At 41.2% G+C, this 14,086-nt stretch overlaps 1 protein-coding gene and 1 long non-coding RNA gene across 2 annotated transcripts; both read left to right on the forward strand.

Moving 5' to 3' along the window:
- Nucleotides 1–33: 33 nt before the first annotated feature.
- Nucleotides 34–3,779, forward strand: LOC144986610 (uncharacterized). The gene is made up of 3 exons (XR_013650436.1): nt 34–287; nt 3,452–3,549; nt 3,648–3,779. It is a non-coding gene; the product is annotated as an uncharacterized LOC144986610 (long non-coding RNA).
- Nucleotides 3,780–6,435: 2,656 nt separating this feature from the next.
- lrrc53 (leucine rich repeat containing 53) lies at nt 6,436–10,625 on the forward strand. Its single transcript, XM_078934121.1, has 4 exons — nt 6,436–6,639; nt 6,736–6,925; nt 7,102–7,294; nt 8,443–10,625. The coding sequence occupies exons 3-4, from the start codon at nt 7,123–7,125 to the stop codon at nt 10,488–10,490; spliced, it is 2,220 nt and encodes a 739-aa protein (XP_078790247.1). The 5' UTR covers nt 6,436–6,639; nt 6,736–6,925; nt 7,102–7,122; the 3' UTR covers nt 10,491–10,625.
- The last annotated feature ends 3,461 nt before the right edge of the window (nt 10,626–14,086 follow it).

Raw genomic sequence — 14,086 nt, forward strand, 5'->3', positions numbered from 1 at the left:
AGTCATTTGAGTTTAGCTTCAGAATTAACTTTCGAGGGTCATTCCTGAGTCATACGTTGCACCTGTGCTTCTCAGGTAACTGCTCCTCTTACTGAGCATGCTCAGCTGTCTCCTTGGTAACCTGAGTTGGACGTCCCTTTTATCCGGTACATGCGGCCCTCCTGCAGCTGTCCGAAAATGATTATGCTTTAAATTGTATTCACTTTTCCGAGTGAAACATCATTTTTATGGATTAGGATGTGATTGGAGTGTACCAAGTCTCTTAAAAAGGGGTGGATATTCAACAGGTAAGCACTATGCTTTTTAGCTTTGAAATTCCATCTGATGAGGAAGAGAGTGCTAAGTTTTTGTTATCAAAATAGCCTCCATGGATCTTAAAGATCCAGATTTATTTATCCTGATATGATTTTTTATCTGGACTTCTCTTTAAATAAACATTATATTAAGTTAGTTCTGTCTTGACTTTCCGATGCTCACTTTTGGTCAAATGGAAAACCTTCATCCTGAAGCAACAGTTTTCATCCTCACTTCCTCCTTAACCCTTGTGCTATCCTATGACCCCACCCTTACATTGACGTGTTCTCCCTACCATGACAAATGTGGATAAAGGTGGAAAGATTTCATGTAATCCATGGACACCAGTGAAGATCACAAATCATTGAAGAAAAAGGTTCAGCTCACTGTCTAGTGGGTCTAGATGACCCAACTCCCAATGTTAAAGTGCCTAAGATAGCACAAGGGTTACATCCATGGCTTTCTGTGCAGTTTAGGGTTCATCTAATGTTTTGTTTGTGTTTGGAAATATATTGATCATTTTTTTAAAGAAATATTTTTATATTTTAGATCTTCTCTCATCTTTGATGAAGCACTGAAGGTCACTAGGCTGCTTTGATACCAGAAGAGAAACAGCTTTTCTTAAGGAAAAACGCTGCCCAGACTGAGAAAACCTTTACAAATGATTTTTTTTTAAAAAAAGATGTTAATTTAATGCAAATGGGGCTTAATATCAAGAGAAATCCTTCCGTTAAATTCATTCTTTTCCATTTCTATTGCAAATATATTTTAATTTACTTTGGTTCCCCTTAATTTACAGCTTTTTTCTCATCTATGAGTCGTGTTTTTTCATTTTTATATAGTTATAAAATGATTTCACAATGTCTCTTTTATTTCACTTTTTAAATGATTCGTCACTTTGCACTCTGAAGGGGTAAGTTCTGTGTTTTTATGCGGGTGACAAAGCAGCACTTCTGTCAACTCTGGATTATCTTACTATGCCTTTTTGTTTAAATAAGTGACTTTTGGGTTCTGGGACATTACAGTGAACTTTAACCAGGACTAACTAGCAACAGTCTTACTGGGTTGAATACATTGATTTACATGTGTAACTTTTTTTTTTTTTTGGCAAAAGAACAAACGTGGACACAATCTTGGTGATATTTGTTCATTTCTCAAATGACGCATGTTTGTTTAGTGAATTCAGATGTCAACTCAGTGGCCTGTGAGATCAAACCAAATATTAAAAATCTGACCTAAATGCCACGATTGGCTTGGATTGGGGGGTTTAAACCACCAAAAAGTTCCCGAGCACAGCAGTGACTGCAGCTCACCACTCCCCACAGGATGGGTCAAATGTGGAGAACAAATTTCACACACCCAGATGTGTGACAACTAACTGGACTTTAATTTGGAGTCATCAGCACGTGAGACTCCAAGAAGCAATAATGACTTTGTTGACGGTACCATTCAGAAAAGAACAGAATCACTGTGTTTTATTGAATTTGCTGGGGGGAAAATTCCCCCCAAATTTGAGATAGATCCTGAACTGATCTGAGCTGGTTTTTAAAAAAAATTTATTAAAAATTAGATAAAGGGGGCGGCCGTGGTGCAGCGGTAGGGCGGTTGACCCATGATCACAAGATTGCAGGTCCTATTCCCGCCTTGCATGCCCATGAGTCAAAGTGTCCTTGGGCAAGACATTGAACCCCACCTTGCCTCTGGTGGGAGGCTGGCGCCAGCACTCAGCAGCGGAGCTGCCATCAGTGTGTGAATGTGTGTGTGAATGGGTGACTGGGTCTGTGACTGTAAAGCGCTTTGGGCATTCAAAAGAAGGAAGTAAAGCGCTTTATAAGTATACGCTTTTTACTATTTACCATAAAGCTGAGAACAATAAAGAAAAGCAACATTTTGATCTAGTTTAAATCTAAAAGCAGTGCACGATGCAAAACTGCAGAATAAATCAGATACACTTGAAGTTGCGGATGACAGACTGATCGATGATGAGTCCAAACTTCTTTAATTTTGGTCGTTTTACTTGTGCTTTGAGACATGATTCTTATTGGTTTCTTGATAGATGTTCTTCAAGTTTCCACACTTTTTAAATCTCTCCAGGTCGGCCTCTAATTTTAAATGAAACAATTCTATTGGGTGTAACCCTTGTGCTATCCTAGGCACTTTAACATTGGGAGTTGGGTCATCTAGACCCACTAGACAGTGTGCTGAACCATTTTTCTTCAATGATTTGTGATCTTCACTGGTGTCCATGGATTACATGAAATCTTTCCACCTTTATCCACCTTTGTCATGCTAGGGAGAACACATCTATGTAAGGGTGGGGTCATCTAAGATAGCACAAGGGTTAAATAAAAAGTGATGTTTAGCCAAGTTTGAATATTTTCCTTTTCCACTTTAAAGAGCATTGTTGTGTAGAAGTATTATAATCCTGGATTATCCGCATCCTTTTAAAATATGGGCAAACCATCTTATGTGTTTTTGGTGCTTTCTTTGTTTCAAAAATAAAAACTCTCACTGTCAGATTTCTGCTTCACTTGCAGAACTTTGCATTGAATGAAACTTATGATAAATACTTCCTGGGGATTGTTTAAGTCCCATCTGACAGAAGAATTTGCTTCCAACATCTGTGAAGCTCTGAAAGCAGGACACAGGTGCTAAAACAATAAAAGAGCCCACGTTCCTCACCAAAATACATGGAAAAGTGTTGAATTAATGCCGATTCTGCAAGTTGAAGTTGTTTTTACGAGTGATGCGGTCTGTGAGATATATGTGCTCTTTTTTTGAGCTTTTGAGATAAAAAGCTGCAGTGTTGAAGTTTGAGGTCACAATGAGAGGTTTAGTTCGAGGAAACTGTGGTGTTTCGCGCAGATGTTGATCAAAAACAGCAAGATCTTAGCAAAACTGCAGCTCTTAGCAAAAGATCTGCAGTAGAAACAGGATAGGCCTCATGCTGCTCCAATGTCTGGCTGCATCCTACTGGGACAGCCTTTGCCTCCCATGACGACACCTCACAAACACACATGCGTGTTTGTGTTAGCAACACATGCAGCATTTTGTGTCCACATTGAAACAACGTTGTTATGGATGACTTTTTTTTTCCCATGAAAATGTTTTTTAAGCTTGACAATTTTATGTTTGGACTTAAAACTGTGTTTTTCAGGACGAGCATGTGCATAACATAAGGCTCCGTCAGGTTCCAGCCTTGTGGAAGAGATGCCACCTCACGACATGTTACCTCCCCAAAACACAACATGACCAGTGAGGATCCCACAACCCCCCCCCCCCCGAGATTGTTATAGTCTGTTGATGTACAAAGAAATACAAGAAAATGTGAATAATTATGTTTTTGTTCCTAGGAATTCTGCTGATGTTGCTGCTGCCAGTCATTAGAGCTCAGAGTGTTTCTTCTGGACCAGCGTGCCCCGTTTCCTGTGTGGTTTGTTCTGAAGATGCAGTCATCTGTCAAAGACTTGCTCAGATTATTGGTGAGAGGAGGCTCATATCCTTAGTTACCAAAGTCCAGCAGTGATTTGATTGCAAAAAACATGAAAAACCTACTTGAGGTTTATCACTGTCTGGTGTGTTTCAGGGAAATGCTTAATGAAATACTTCCAATCATTGTTTTTGAGATTTTTCTGTGAGAATTTGCGCTCATCTTTTGTATCTTTTTGAGATTATGAGGCAACAAGTTGCTTTATGGGTACTTAAGGGGAAATCAAGTTCTTCCACAACACTCACTTAGCGCAGTGGGACAGTCCTGCTGGAACAATTTTTTTTTTTTTTTTTTTCCCCCACCTCTGCTTCTCCATACCAGTGAGGTATCCTGTGTTCCTTTGTTTGCATGGATAACTGATGTGGTCCTGCTGTTTGTGGGATCAGATGCTCCAGATTCCACCCAGGCTCTGCTGCTAACGGAGGGCTCCATCTCCACCGTCCAGCCTGCCTCACTGTCTGAGCTCAGCAACGTTACAGTGTTAGGTGAGAACAAATCATGTGCATATATGCAGCTTTGGCCCCGTTAAACCCACTACATTCAAGAAATTGACATAAAAGTCAAAATATCTTGAAAGTATGTTGATTTTTAAACCCAGTTTGGAAATCCATAATGTTTGCAACCTCATTTGTTTACAAGACATAGATAGCATCACTTTGCAGTGAACACAGTTTTGTTCACAACAATGTGAATTTAAGATGTAAACGTGTGTTTAGGAAAAAAGCACCCCGTCTTAAATGTGGTCCACACATTTTGAACATAGTGTACCGTATTATAAAGAATTTTTTTTAGCAAATTTAGTATTCTTTCAACACAACAAGTTGTAACAAACACTACTTAATTTAAATAATGTATGTTATCAAAAGTTCTTTTGGGTTTCTTCAAATACTGTTTAAACAGCATCAAATAATAATGCAAAACAGAAATAACCTTTTAATTTTCTTAAGTCCCAAGTTTCCTTTTTTTCTTCTCTTTTTTCACAGGCGCGCGCTCATACTAGAGTCAATGAAATGGCCCCGTGGACGCGCATCGCGAATGTGTCCAAATCGGCCTCAGTCCAGTATTCCGAACAAAAGACGCCCCCCCCAAAAAAAATAAACTGGTATACCAGTAAAAAATATATGTGTATGGGTACCCAAGAAAAAAAAAAGTGTCGATTTCAACAGCTAGTCTCTTTCTGTTTTTTTGGAATGCGCCCACTCACGGGATCGCGCACGTCACTCCACTCTGTCTGTCGAAAACTCTCCGGTTTCTGTTCCCCCGTCACTCATTTGGACTCCACAGCATGTTTGCTGGGATAAATCCGGCAGGCAAGGAATATTTGGAGTCTTTGGTCATGGAAGAAGAGCACGGCGGCAGCTGTCAGCGCGTCTTTCACCTTCCTTCTCCTTCCCTCCTTTGCGCACCAGGCTGTTCCGACCCCATTTAATAACCATGGGGCGTGACTGTCGTGCGCCAGGTGAACCGTCCATAACATAAATAAATAAACCCACGAAAATCGTACAAAGACCACATCCAAAAATGACAGTGGATAACATATATTTCTTCACAAAAAACACGTTTGTCCCCTCAGACATAAACACAGGTAGAACTAATGTTTCTTTTTTTCAGTGTCATAATGTGACCCCGTCATGAAGTAGTCATTTAAAACATGAACAATAGATAAGCTATTCTCCCCATACAGTTTTGAAGCTAAACTTTTCTTGTGCACGTGGAGCAGTGGTTAGTGCTGAGGCCCCTGGTTCAAGTCTCGGCTGGGGGACCTGAACCAGAACACCAGTTTACATTTTAAATCAATCAAACTTTATTAAAAAAATAAAATAAAATAAAACGATGGATTGCCCAAAAAATGTTCTCCCTGTGCATGTGGCACTCCGGCTTCCCCTCATCATCCAAAAACATACTTCATAGGTTGATTAGTTACTCCAATTTGTCCCTAAATGTGAGTGTGCATGGGAGGTTGTTGCTCTGCAATAGACCAGACTGTCCAGGGTGTCCCCTGCCTTCGCCCACAAGTGGCAGGGATAGACTTCGGTACCCCCGTGACCCCGAAAGGGACAAAAACGGCTTAGAAGGGGAATGAATGAGCGGAACTTTTCCCACCAAAAGCAGCCATGTTGAAATGAGCCTTCTACTGCCTCCAGCTAAATGATGATGCACTACAGGGCAGAAAACATGGACCAAATTCTATACAAGTGGTTTTTAAGCAACGTTTGGATTGTGCATATGAGATAGGGACCATGCATCCAGAAATGCATGTATCAACTCTGACATAAATGGTGATATGGTGTGAAGGTGTTGATGCATCTGTGTGTTATTTAGGTTTGAGCAATAACCAAATCTCAGAACTTGGAAGGGAAGCCTTCAAAAGCCTGCAGCTCCTCCACACCCTACTGCTGGACCACAACCTCCTGACCAGCCAGGTCCTACAGGGAGGAGCTCTGACCAACCTGACTCAGCTGAAGGTTCTTGCTCTGGGCCACAACCTCATCAGCATGGTGTGTACAGTTATTTTGTGCCTGAGCTTTTTTTATAGCATTTGTGGAGAAATAAGAAAAATGAGGCCAATTTCAGAAAAAGGTTTATGCTTTAAAATTGCTGAGAAAAATTATTGAACAGAACACCGTCACAATGGTCTTTAAAAGTTGACAGCTAATCAAAATTAAAAAGCCTCTGTTTGTTGCTGTGCAGATACAGGCCGGCTGGTTTAAAGGCACAACGGCTCTGGTTAGCTTGAAGCTGGAGGGAAATCTGCTAACTAGTTTGGATTCCAGTTCATTTCCTCAGAATGACCTCAGAGAACTGGAGAGTCTGGATCTGTCAGACAATCTGATCAGTCATCTGGACCAGAACAGGTTTTTCTTTTTTTTCTTTTACTGTATTTTGTTTTTTTGAAGAAGAAAAATAATCAACAAATCCATTAGAAGTTTTTTTTTTTTTTATGATCTCAGTTTCCCAGGGTTGGTGGGTCTGAGGACTCTGGATCTCTCCAGGAATCGCTTGAGTTCTGCTCCTGCTGAAGCCTTTTCCTACCTAAACTGGCTGACGAACCTAAATCTGGACCTCAACTCATGGAACTGCACCTGTGAGCTGCTGGAGCTCGCAGCCGTCCTGACAGCTTTTATTCAACAACCCGACAAGGTGAACTAAGTTTTAGTTAGTAAAAAAAAAGCCTATAATCTTAATTTATGTTTAATTAATCACTATGTTTAAAAATATAACAAAACCATGGAATCGTTCATTTTTGTTTATCAAGAATACTAAATAAAAATGAAGTGATGGTTTCAAGGTTTCAAGGATTTCTTCATCCTTTCCAGAGCCTTTATAACGGCCGCAGGATGGTGTGTGTGAGCGCTGACAACCCGGCTGTGACCACGGTTCTGGAGCTGACTGAGGCTAACTGCGTTCCGTCCAATCAGAACATCACAGTCCAGATAGAGAGCAAAGCCAGTGTGACACCTCAGGAGTACGCTCGAGATCTGGCCATCACTGCAGTCCTGTGCTTTATTGGTGAGAAAAGATAAATCATGCAAACAGGATCCCTCAGCACATTTTATGCAGAGTCATCGTTTGCTGAATATGTGGACAGACGGGACCAAAGCAGAAAGGATTATGGGGATCACAACCCACATCTCACGAAGCACAGTGGCGGAAGTGTCATAATTGGGCTTGCCGTGCTGCAAAAACAATCGATGAGTTAGCCATAAACTAAACTTTTGTTTAAAACAGAGGGGGTTATCAATGCAACACTGCTTTAAATGGATTGTGGATGAAGATTACAGCTCAAAGAATAACAAAACGTCACAAAGACTCAGGCAAAAACCAGACTTCAACTTGAAGTTTCACTCTAAAGTATTCACAGTCTGTTAGATTGTGAAGAGCCAAATATTTCAAACCTTCAGTTGGTTTGCTTTTACTACTATAGCTGTCAATATGGGGATAATATTGTTTTGAACAAGAATTGAGGAGTGGGGGTAGCTGATGGTTAAGTAAATAAAATAAGTGGAGCACTACCTGACTGAAATTTTACAGGAATCTTTGCAGTATTTGAGTGTGTCTGTGGACAGGCCCCACCCTTTTGACTAACATCTACAGCTGATAGTAATACTAAGCCTCCAGCAACTTATCTGTTTCTGTACCCTTATCCCCCATCTCTAACATCTCACTCTCTTAACGTAGTTAATATGAATTAAGTTTAGCCTCAAATACAAAAGGGGTTTATACAAATATGCACCTTGTGTGTCAGAAGATCCATAACTCCCACTATTGTAACAGTAAAATCTGTGCAACACAAGAGGCCTTCAGTTCGCATCTGTTTGCTCAGCTGCTGGACTAAAAAAGAAATGATTGTATTGGGTCATCTTTTCCGGAGGTTGTAATTTTTTCCAGAAAATCCTTGACAAAGGCAGGATTTTACCTGTTAGGATTTTGTGTTTGAATTATAAAGATTCATGGATTCCCTCTTAAATTCATGTAAAGATACATTTTCTGAAGAGTGCTGTTAAAAGTCTTTGCATGTTTTATCTCCTGTGCACTTATGAACAGTTCTGATTTCAAACAGGTTTAGCCCTTTGGTCTTTGGTCCTTTTAATCTTAAATGACGATGTTTGATATTTTGGGTGTGAGGTCTCACTGACTTGTGTCCTGTTGTATTTCAGGTGGTGTTGCTTTGACTCTTTTGGGGGTCCTGGTCTACTATCAAATTTCCAGGAGGAAAAAACGCCAAGAAAGGCTTAAAAATGGGCAAGAGCGTCGAAACATGGCGAATCCCATCAGCCGGCTTGATGTTAGTGAGAGAAGAAAGCATTTCTTCATGGAGGCAAACAGCAGGAACAAGACAGCTCTGGCTGTGGATGCATGGACAGATGGTCAGGCTAAAGTCAGAGGAGATGAGAATGATGGCTATTTGCAATTTCCTAACCATAGAACCGCCATACCGGGGTCAAACCCAGCGAGACGGGACTACTGGATGAATGGAGGGATGAAGACGGAAGATCATCAAGAGATGAGAAGAGTAATGATGGAAGAGAAAGGGGGGGCAAGCCTTCAAACGAGAACCTCAATCAGGGAAATGCCTGAAAACTTGTATTCACGTGGCCAGAGAAACTCTTCTTCTCATTTGCAGATTGGAAGTTTGAAACCCCAAACTAGTCCAGATTTAGGCAGTAAGAGGATTCCAAACGGTGAGTCCTGCCACAACATGTACAGACCACTAGAGCACAATGTGAGATATGCAAAGACTCTCTCCTACTATGAAGATACGTCTGCTCACAACAGCAGAGGAAGGAATGGTCACCACCCGTTTGACAAGACAAAGAGTGGTGGGCTCAGAAATGTAACTTTTGATCTGGGGAATCTTATAACTAATCCAGTGAGAAACAATCGAGAGGAGGAACGTCGTCCAGGCTCTGGCAAAGAGAAAATAAAAGAAAGGTCACACAAAGATCCATCCAGCCGCCCGTTCAAAGTCAAACTAAACCTAAACCCTCTGCGAAAAAGCAAAGTTCAACCCCGATTGAAAGCTGAGCAGGGCCACACGGAAAAAAGCCCCCCGAAAAGCAGTAAAAAGAAAAACCGGGACGAAAAGGAAAGACTGGAGAAGCACAAGAAAGGAAAGTCAGGAAAGAAAAGCAAGAATGGCAGCGAGAAAAAGAAGAAAATGTCTGAAGAAAAAGCAAAAAATGGAGAGAAAGAAAAGAATCAAGAAGGTGATGGAGATCAAACTTCTGTTAAGCAGAAAGAAACCACAAATCATGAAGAAGGTCAGAAAAGTGCAGATCCGGGTCAGAGTGACAACACATTCCAGCCTGCTGAACACCAGGCAGCGTCTGCTGATGCACCAACACAAAGCTGGCACGGTTTCCAATATCCTGCAGCTGCACCAACGCAACTTCCTTCCAAACATCCCTTCTCGTTGATTTCTGCTGACAGGAATAGCACCAGCAACCTGTCCCTGCTTGGGACAACCACCTCACCTTTAATCGGCAGCAACCTTTCTCTTCAAGGAGGGAATACTTTGCTTAAACTCGCAGCTCCTGGAATGAACACACCTGGAAGTCCAGCTAATTTCCCCCCTTCTGGGATCACATTAGGGGGACTAAATTTGACTCCTAGAGCTCCAGGAGGGACTGTGTCTTTAGTTCCTTCCCTTCAAAGTAACCAGCTTCTTGCTCAGGCTTTGCAAGCCAGTGCAATGCCTGCTGCACCTGCGCAGTCCCAGCTGGTTCCTGAAAACTCCCTTGCAGCTGTTCTGAAACACGATCCAGGACAAGTCCAAGCCATTCCAACAGAGGGAGCCCTTCTGCAGATGCCTACTGAATCTCAGGCATCGTGGTCCAAGCAAAGCCCTGCTGAGAAGGACCAGGAGGACACAGGTGGAGCGACTTCTCAGCCTCTTCAAGGATTGACCACAGTAGAGAATATATTAACCAACAACAACCAGACAAACACCGGGTCCAATCCCGAGGATCCAACAGCTATCACGGCAACTGGAGGCGCAGACAAATCTGAAGAAACTGTAGTGGAAGACTCTGCGCCTTCAACATCCTCACAGATCCTCTCCTCTTCTGAAGCTGCCGCTGCTCTGCTGCAGCAGGAGTACCTGTCAGCTGAAGGAGACTCCTCCCCAAGAAGGAGGCTGAGGCTGGTGCTTCCTGAAAAAACATCAGATCGTCCCCCAACTGCACTGGAAAGAAAAATACGCTAGACGCTCTGTTTTGTTCGGAACTCCAAGGTCCAGGTCCCAGTGCTTTTCTCATTGGAAGTGGTGTGTACACTAGAGAGAGCATCAGTTTATCCTCCAAAGAGCCAACTATTGATGTGATTAGAGCCAATGAACTCAAGAGTTTTAGAGGTGAAAACAAAGACTGAAGTGGAGCGACCGCACAGACAGAAGTTCACTCCAAACATCTCAACATTGTTTCAAAAATAGGCACTCGGACTGATAAAACCGCTTCCCTAATCACCCGATTTAACCCCCAGATACAGACAAACACACAGTTGTGTGGAATAAAAAGCAAACCATCAAAAAATGGTTTACACCCGTATGTAAATACCCTTTTTTGGTGTTGACCATTCGGCATGAATGTCCCTTTGGAAACCTCCAGTGGTCATTTGAGGAACAGCAACATTTGACATTTCCTTGTTGGCTTCAAGGTCAGGAATAGAATAGGGTGGCTTGATCACAAATTACATTTTCCATGGGTTTGAACTATTTTTAGTTAAAAGCATCTTTAACCTTTTAACATCGGAGCTTTAGCTCCAGTGTTTACGTTCTTTCTACTACTGTAACTCTTTGACCGTTTACGCAATTCAGTCGATTCTGAAGCTCAATCAAAACAAAATAGAGATTTTAATTGTTGGTCGTAAAGCTGAGCGACAGATGTTCCAATTTTACTTATTAACTCAGAAGTTGAAAGTCTGCAATAAAGTCAGAAACCTCCTAAAACCTACTATTAATCAGCTGCAGCTTGTTCAAAACTTGGCTGCATGCCTTTTAACTAAGACCAGAAAGAAGGAGCACATTGTACCAAAACATCTGCACTGGCCCCCAGTCAATTTTAAGATTCTTTTTTATTAGTTTCTAAATGTCTTCATAGAATTGGACCTTCATTTTTTTAAAATCAGAATTACTTTTTAGTTTATGACCATCCCAGAGACCTCAGGACAGGTCTGCTGGTGGACCCAAAGGTCAGCACTTTGGGCCCACCCCTGTCTGAGGATGTGAGGGCTTCATCCACTGTGGAGGTTTTTATGAAAAAAACACAGAACTCATCTTTTTATTTCAACTTGAAGTTGATTTTATCTTTCCTTATGTTTTGATTTGATTTTACAGACAGTTTTTCCCTGTTGGTTTTTGTAGAATGTGTATGCGTGTTGGGGAGGGGGGGTTATTATGGTTACTATTTTTACTATATTATTTAAGTATTTTATGTAAAGCACTTTGAGGTGTTCTGTAGCAGGAAAAGTGCTCCATAATTAAAGCTGAAGATGAATTTGAAGCAGAGAAAAGCAGCCTTGTGCTGAAGTGCAACACAGTCGTAACGTGATCAATATTCTGTCACAGACAAAAGCCTCTTTACACCGTAAGCGTCAGAATCCCTTTATTCACATTGATCGCACAAAAAGCCGAAGAGTTAAAGTATGTCAAAAGGTGCGTGATATTTAGGTGTCGCCGGCGACATTGTCGATGTTAAAGAGTTAAGTCTCCTGTCAAATATCTTCTTTTTTTCTCTCTAATAAAGCTCTAAAAAAAACTGATGCAAAAATATTTTAAGCTGAACAAGCAAATACAATCCTGTGGTTATTCAATAAGAACAATGAATGAGCTTTCTATCAAAGTATCTTCTCTTTGTTACCAGATGTTCAGAGTTGTAATGAATGTCTTTGTGTTTTATGTGGACGAGACAAAATCCTACAACACTCCCCCACAGCGCCTTTGACCTCCGTGGCCAGTGTTGCAGGTTTCCGTGTCTCCAGTGTGTCACTGTGGGTTTAGATTTCATTTTGGCACCAGGAGGCCTGTTTGTAGGGTGTTGGGTTTCACTTTGCCACTCTATCGGTTTTGCCCACAGATGGTTTAAGGTTTACCAACCTTCTTCTGCTTTTTTTTTTTAACGTCTTTTTTTGTGAACTGCTAGGATCTGCAGCTGTGATGACCCAGTTTTTCTTGCTTTAGCAGCATTGTCTTGTGAAACGCGATTCCAAGCTGCAGATCACATCAAAGACAATTCAGTCCACTGAACTGAGCATTTTGGATTGTCAGAGGGCGAAATGACGGCTGGCAGGAGCAATGTGAACAATAGCAATCGTCTCATCAGCACTTTCTCTAAACACCTTAAGGTGATCAAACCCAGTTTGATTGATTCACATGAATCAACATCTCTTCAAGAAAAACAACGAGACCGAGCACCATTGTAAAATGTGCAGTGTAGAAAGGAAAAAAATTAAATACACAGTGCAGTTCTCCCTCTTTGCCGTTAGGGGGCACTATGTACACACAGCTTTACAGCTCTCCAGCCCATCTGAAATTCTGATTTTAAAACCAGGATAAAGATAAAATGGCAAAACATAATTACAGGGGAAGAGAAGAAAAAACGCAATCTTCTTGATAGAATTGGGGTCTCTGTGAACATGAACTCAATTATTCTTTAATTTACAAAAGATTCAAGTAAGGCTGACAGAACACACAATCTAACCAATTCTTGGCATTTGGTATAACCTTTACAAAGATCAAAATGTCAAATTTGGCAGTGGAGACATAGAGGAGATCTCCATGTTTGTTGAAGCCAGATGTTTTCCTTACTGTCGGTGATAACCACTAAAACCTGAAGAAGTGTTGTTTAGCAAGCAAGCGTCTAATGGCTGGAGAAGATTGACTCAAGCAAGCATGCAGAAGCTGGACTTCTCTGTTGACAAGCGTTAGTGTAAAACAAGTTTAAACAAAAGTAAAACATTTGGAGAAAAGTGATTCTTCAGCATCCAGGAAAAGTTTTATCCTTGTGAAAGGTGGGAACATTTTGCACTTTTGTGTGAAAGCGAGTTTGCACACTGGCCTGAAAAAGCGGTGCATGGCACATGTTACAAATGGGTAATTGCTGCATGGACTAATGGTATTTACATCTATAGCAAATAATCATATCAATAATTAGCGGCATATACAAGCCCATTTCACCTCTTGAGACCTGAGCTTTTGTTTGATATGCCTTTTTTCTTTAATATATAAAAGAGTTAAATACAATGGTAATAAAACTCACAAAGTGATGTCCACATATGAGGACGCAAGGTCTTAAAAAGTGCGCTTTTTTTTTCTGTTTGCCTGGCTTAAAGGAGTATAAAGGAAACTAAAGTGTTTCATGTGTTTGGTTTAGTTGTGTGAAATCATTAAAGAACCCCTCAGATGAAAACCATGTTTCTCATGATGGAGGACATTAATAAGGAAAATGTATCTTCTGAGTATTTCTTTATTCAAATTGATGTGAACCGAGCAAAAATCATAGGTGGAAGAAGCTCGTAAGTGTGATAAACGAGTTCCTACAGCAAGCCACCAGCTCCCTGCTTCGCTCCATTCCGATATACCCTATGGCAAACACATAGATCCGTGAACATCTTCATTGTCCACATCACATCGGAGCAGACATCTGGATCAAAACATCTGGATGGCTTCAATTAGCTCGACATTTTTGTTAGGTTGGGGCTGTGAGCGGCTGTAAGCTAGTGGTACAGAGTGTAGACAGAAGAATGGTGGGAAGGGGGCGGGCTTACTCCACGTCAACAGTACCGCCCATAACCTTCTTATGAACT

The sequence above is a fragment of the Oryzias latipes genome, chromosome 17 (assembly GCF_053564925.1).
Source record: "Oryzias latipes strain Hd-rR chromosome 17, Olatipes_Hd-rR_3.1".
In the NCBI taxonomy this organism is placed as follows: domain Eukaryota; kingdom Metazoa; phylum Chordata; class Actinopteri; order Beloniformes; family Adrianichthyidae; genus Oryzias; species Oryzias latipes.